Here is a 6,600-nt window from a genome sequence, read left to right as displayed (position 1 = left end):
ACGGGTCTTGCGGAGCAACCTCTAAAGAGAAAAGAAGGACCCATGTCATGTACGGGTATGGGTTTACCTGGGTAACCAGGTTTAACTGGTTAGGCACCTTCGGCAATGCAATGCAGGCGCCTTCGGCAATGCTAATTCAGACAACCTAACCAGGTTTACCCGGTTAGTGCGCCTGAGGAGTGCCGGTGTGAGTTAGAAAAGAGTCACGTCGAGGCGCTAAAGAGGAGGGACTCTGTCCCCTGCGCGTTCCGACCTCAGCCACACCTTTGTCCGACTTTTTGTCTCTCCCATAACCATTACGACGTCACGTGTGTTTGAAGGGTCGGTCCGACGCCACAACACACAAGCCTGACCCAAGCGACACAGAGCGTCTGCCGGTGACCGAGTGTCCTCCCCCCCCCTCGAGGTAGTTCGCACACCCTGTCTCTCACTTATGATATGATAATGTTCTACGAAATACTCTTTTGGTTACACTCAAACCTTTTAACGGTGGTATTTATTTAAGATAAAATTATACCGGAGTTGTTACCTTAATACTAAGTCATCTTTACCGGTACTGTACCCTGGAAATTATTGTTTTATTTTACACCCTAATTTGATCTAACCTTTTGAAGTCACCACCTCAGAAGCTTTTATACAATTATTTATGTAAACCTACTGGTAGTATTTTCGCGTCTGTAAGCTGGTTACCACGTAAGTACACAGAGAATCAAAAGTAAGACTCAACCTTTCAGAAAGAGGAATGAACACACACACCCTCAAACTCAACATGGCACCCTTTGTTATTCCTGTCCAGGTTTTCTGCAAGAAATATATAACGAGTTCTCGCAAATTTGTTGTGCAACTACCGACGAGAGTCTACAACGAAAAGTCTCACCTCAGTAGAATGCACTTAAACAGGAAAATAGTCCTGTGGTGGTTTTACGCCGTGTTTACCAAACAAGACCACACAACAACTTTGTCTGTGTAAGTTAATGTTTTACGGAGCTTAAGAATAAATTCACGTTTAAATTACCCAAGAAGAACACACAGGAAGGTGATTCAAAGGTACACTTTTGTCCCAGTCATAATAAAGGGCATTCGGACGAACCTCTGTTTGCCGTCGTCTTTCTTTGGACTAACTGGCCATTTAAACAAAAGGGTGTTAAGTACTAAATAAAGTTACCTTGAAATTAAACAGCTTTCGGTTAAAATCTGCACGAACGACTAAATTTAGAGAAAGTAGGTGACCGTACAGTAACCAAGTTATAGGTTTGTGGTCACCTCGGAACTGGACGGCGAACGATTCTCGTGTACCTGTAAATAAACCCTCAACCAAAGATTTATGACTAATAATATAGTTGACTCACCTCACCAAACTCTCGCGACACTAGACACCACATTTTCAAAATCTTGAAAAATCTTGATGCTGGGCGTGTCTGAAGCTTGGCCATTTTTTGCGAGCAACGCGACCAACAACCAATCACATGAATCTCCCGCCCCCGACATACAAAGCAATAGCAATGTTAAAACGAAGTAAACTGGATATAAAATCCCCAAACAGGCGAAAACCTACCAGTTTCCCCCACTGTCTCTGCCACCTCCCTCCATGCCTGGTTCCTCCGGTTTGTATCCCGGTAAATAGTTCTGGTCGTAAAGAAACGGGTGATTTGCTACCGTAATTTCTCGTTTGGAATATGAGGAAATGAACTGCGGTATGTCTCTCCCAGCTTGCACGCGGTTTGATTGGCTAGCGCTTGTACTGTCAGATTTGCATAAACGGGATTTGATTGGCTGACGCTTCCATCTCAGCTTCAAAAGTTGAACATTGCTCAACTTTTGAATCCTGAAAATCCTGGAAATCCTGGAAATCTTCGCTTCGCTTCCCCACAATGCAGTTCGGCGAAAAGCGAGGCAAAGTGACGTCACCCCCATTCAAAGTCAATGGGCAGAGAAGCGATGGAAGATTTTTTTAAAGCTGCTGTGTGGACGTACCGTTAAAGTTTAAACACAAGTCATGTGCTCGGAAATGCTGTTCAACCATTGGTCAGACATTAAGGGGGTAAAAACGCAAATCCTGACAATTTCTACCGGAGCTTTGGAGCATCGGCAGGTCATTTTCATGCTGCTGTTAATCTGGAGAGCATATCAATGGACTCTAGCAGACGGCACATATGATCATATAATCAGACAACGTGCAATAAAAAACATTATAACACATATAATGAGACGTTCTGCAGTCAGGAGGGCGTTTCACCGACGACAGGTGGCTCTGACTTTTATGTATAGTTGACGGAGCATTTTTACACTGTTCAACACTTCATTCTGCTTCACTCTTTCGCTAAGGATTTTGAAAACATCCGTGTTCTTGTGACTCGTAAATACTACGCTTCCTATGTTTTGGTGCGGACTGCGTTCACACCAGCGATGAACCGCTCCAGAGTTCACTAGCAAGCGCTCCACCGAGACCACCTATTTTATATTTCTGACCTCTTCTCTTTCATCTTCTCTTACAGACTGAGCGTCGGGATAATGGTTCCCCTTCTTCCTCCTCCTCCTCTTCCTCCTCATCTCTCTGGTCGGGGCTCTCGACCTTTGACCTCTTCACACAGACGGAGAAGCCGCTCTGGATGCAGAAAAACAACAACAACAACAGATGACTAAAAGGCTTGCATTTTTTATAAGTGTATTTTATCATTATTTTAGTGTTTTTTATGCATATCTTGTCCTGTTTTATTTTTTAATATAATTTCCCCCCTCTCACAATCAATGCTGCGAGTGTACGCTGCTTTTTCAACAGACTTTGGTGGGGGGGGGTTAAAAAGAGCCTCATTATCAGGCTCTCCATACGGTATTAAAAAAGGGACGCTGGAAGCAACGGCATTATTGGTACGGACTTTTATGTTGCGTTGACTTTAAAATATGATTTTAATTCTATTTTGTACCCCCCATGCATTATCCTTCCTCAATATGGTACCGTACAGTTATGACATAAGTTGGAGTAGATTTATTATAATAGATTACCCAAATAAATGGTACAAGCTCACAGGTACTGCGATTGTTCCCAAATACCATCTTTAACACAGTGTACTGAAACAACCTTAAAACGATTACCCTCCTCATGTTCTGTAGCACATATTATATATTTATTTGTTGCAATAGGTACAAATATTCCGGTACATTTCTTTGTTTGCTTTCACTACAGCGATGGTACTCTGCAATGCTGGAAAGTTTTATTGTTTTTTATTCATTACTGATGTGTTTAAAGGGGTCGTTTTTGGCAAAAGCTATGAGGCTAGTTAGCTTAGCATAAAGACTGGAAGCAGAGGGAAACAGTTAGCCGAGTCTGAATTTTTCAAATGAGACATTACAGTATCTTTTGAAGCTTATAGTTTGACATTTTATAACTTGTATTGTTCAATCTGTACATACAACCCAGGTGTAAAGTTAATAATTCATGTTTTATGGGCTGTTATTATGGAGGACAATTTCCTGAAGTCTTGTTGTCCTTCCCTCTCGTAAATCCATTTCGTAAAATGCCGAAAAGTACCCTTTGGCTTTTGTGCAGGTTAAACCAAAAAGATATCACATCATTATTGAGATCTCGAGTAACTGACAGGTGGATTTTGTTGACCTTAAAACAGAGCTAGGCTAGCTGTTTCCCTCCGTCTCAAGTCTTGATGCTAAGCTAAGCTAGCATCATCGAAAACCTGACGAGCAGAAAACTATTCCTTTAAAAAAAATGACATGAGGAATTAGCTTGTAGCGGTTTTGGAAACTCGACTTTGACTTATCCGGTCCTAAAGCAGGTTTTTTTTTTCATTTTTGTTTTTCTTAAGTTTGACCTCATATGGTCCGTAGCACAGTTCAGGTTAGCGAGGGAAAGACACACACACACACACACACACACACACACACACACACACACACACACACACACACACACACACACACACACCAGTGTAAAAGGTTAAAGCACAAAGTACAGATGCTGACACTGGGATGCAAACATAACACCTATGCACACATACACACAAAATATCTGCAAGTGAAGTGTGTACCTTACAGCTGTGGCATTTATATACACACACACACACACACACACACACACACACGTCATAAAGACACATTTCACGGTCATGTGGCGTCTCCCATGTCTGCTCTATTTAGGCCCCCATTTTGGCTCTTTGTCAATGCTCTCTTGACGCACAAACACACACACTCACACACACTTGGTGACGCAAAGGGGTTTCCAGTAACCTGAGCTTTAGCCCCAGGTGCAGCGCGCTGGTCACACTCGCCCCGCTACAAACTCTCACACACCCGTATATGCACACGCACACACATTCGGACAGGCGGTGGACACACACATCAATCACAGTCCTATCTGAACGCTTGCTGCCTCTTCACACACACACACACACACACACACACACACACACACACACACATACTTTAACAGACTTTAACAGACTGACACGCCCATATTTAGCCTTTCTACTTTTCTCCTCTCCTATTTCTAGACTGACAGCCCGCAGAATTGCAATTTTTTTTTCCAGCATTCGCTCATCTAATGCTACAAATGCTTCCCTTCTTTTTAATCCTCCCACTCTTTGTTTTGTTGTTTTGAATTCATTTAGACTGAAAAGGCCTGTCACTCTCGCTGCTCTTTTGTGTGCGACGCATCATTGTGGTGCCGCACAGCAGGAAATCTGAGCGACTGAGCCGAGTGTCTTTAAATAATCCTCGTTTGAAGACGGTTTTGTGTCGAGGTTTAAGCGGAAAAAAACGTCGGTACAGAAACTCCACTTCCCCCTCCCTTATCATCCACATTTCAAACGGTCTGATTTCAAACCCACCAAATGCTGTTTTTGAAGCCTGTGACGTGTCTTATATGTACATTACGAACAATCTGACATACTTTTCATTTGCCCCGCTCGTCGGACGATCAAATAATATTAAGGCTGCTGCCCAAGAACATTTTCTTATGTTTTGTGTACTTGCTATGCTACAGCGAAGTGTTGCTTTTTGAGTTTTATTTTATGGTAAATGCAAGATTTTTTTTTTTGGGGGGGGGGGGATTTTGAAAGAAGCCTCTGTAACTTATTTGAAGCATTATTCAAAAAATGGCTAAATGTTGTTCATGTCTGATTGCCTTCATGTTGGATTTGACCCCCTTTTTTTTAAACCATGACCTTGAATTGATTTACACAGAATCTGTGTTTATTTTGGCAACTACTCAACCTCAAAACTGTCCTCGATTTTACCCATTCTGATGTTGAAAATCAGCTGTTGTGAATTTTTCTTGTTGGGTGGTGGAGAAATGAGAAAGAAGACCTACGTAATATATCATTATATATATATATATATAATCCTCGCAGAGAAGACTTAAGGTTACTGCATCATTATGCAATTTCCTTTTTCCTCTAATATTTTGGTTTCTTTTGTATTCTAGTTTACAGAGGGGAATAATCATCTTATTTTTGGTTGTTTTTGTCGTATTGGGGCGACCTTGTTTCTCTGAAAAACAAAGCAAGGCTAGTATTTTTCTTTTTTAAGAGTACATAGGCATTTTGCAGTTATTTGTATAATGAAATGGGCAACAACGTCTGCCTAATGTTTATTTTTTTGTAACTATATTACAGTTTATTTGCTGCTGTGTAGTACAGTTAACGGTCGGAAATGCTGTCGATGAAGATGATTTGGGAGGAGGGGGATTGGGAAGCAGATCTCATGTGTTCTTAGTTTCCGAGTTGAACGATGTTGTTTATTAGCTTTACATGAAAGAGAAAGAGTTAAAAAAAATACTGTGGAGGTGTGTATCCTTCGTATGTGCATTATTTTTCAGCGACGTACGTCCCATATACGAAAAAAAAAAAAAGAGTTAAAAAATGTGTTGGAAATGGAAAATCCTCCTTCTGTAAATAAGGAAAACTCAAGTTGTCGCTTTTTTCATGTTATGATCGGCGCCTCGGCAGGTGCCCCCCCTATTTTTTTGTTTTTGTGTTACTTCCTTCTCTCTTTTCTTTCTCGTTTTTCCTCGTGGAGGGAAAGGGGGGCGGGAGCAGGCGATTTGAGCATCGGCATAGTGTTTATATTTATCAAAACTTTTTTGCTTTCGATAGAGCTATTGCAATAAAAATGTGTTCATGTAACTGCTGTGGTCTCACTGTCTTCTTTACTGTGTGGGCGTCGTTCATCTTCATTTACAGTGCACACACAACCAGTGGTGGAAAGTACATTTACTCAAGTACAGAAGTAAAAGTACTGTCAAATGTACACATTGCAGCCGTGATATTAAACCAAAAGCATCATATATAATAGTTACGGTACATCTAACTGCATAATAACTTTGTTTTTCATATTTTAAGCACGTGTTTTTACTTAATATGGGTTACAATTAGGGCTGCTCAATTAATCGTATTTTAATCGCGATTACGATTATGGCTTGCAACGATATACGAAAACAACGTAATCGAAATAAAACGATTATTTTTTTATTATTATTACTTTTTTTTTTTTTTTTTTTTTTTGGGTTCTTCAGTTGAATTATACTTAAAGTTCCGGGTAATCAACTGTTAAAAACATACTGTTCAACTTTTTTTCTCCAATAAACTTAAT

At 40.7% G+C, this 6,600-nt stretch overlaps 1 protein-coding gene across 1 annotated transcript in view; it reads left to right on the top strand.

The window, feature by feature from the left end:
• The window catches only part of irs4b (insulin receptor substrate 4b), a 19,999-nt gene extending 13,865 nt beyond the window's left edge, over positions 1–6,134 (top strand). Inside the window, exon 2 of the mRNA XM_010789922.1 lies at positions 2,496–6,134. Within this exon, the coding sequence (XP_010788224.1) occupies positions 2,496–2,500 (5 nt within the window). The 3' untranslated portion in view covers positions 2,501–6,134. The remainder of the gene's footprint in view (positions 1–2,495) is intronic.
• Positions 6,135–6,600: the final 466 nt, after the last annotated feature.

Source organism: Notothenia coriiceps, unplaced genomic scaffold, assembly GCF_000735185.1.
Source record: "Notothenia coriiceps isolate Sejong01 unplaced genomic scaffold, NC01 NC01_scaffold00033460, whole genome shotgun sequence".
Classification (NCBI taxonomy): Eukaryota; Metazoa; Chordata; class Actinopteri; order Perciformes; family Nototheniidae; genus Notothenia; species Notothenia coriiceps.
This window is presented reverse-complemented; position numbering and strand designations above follow the sequence as displayed.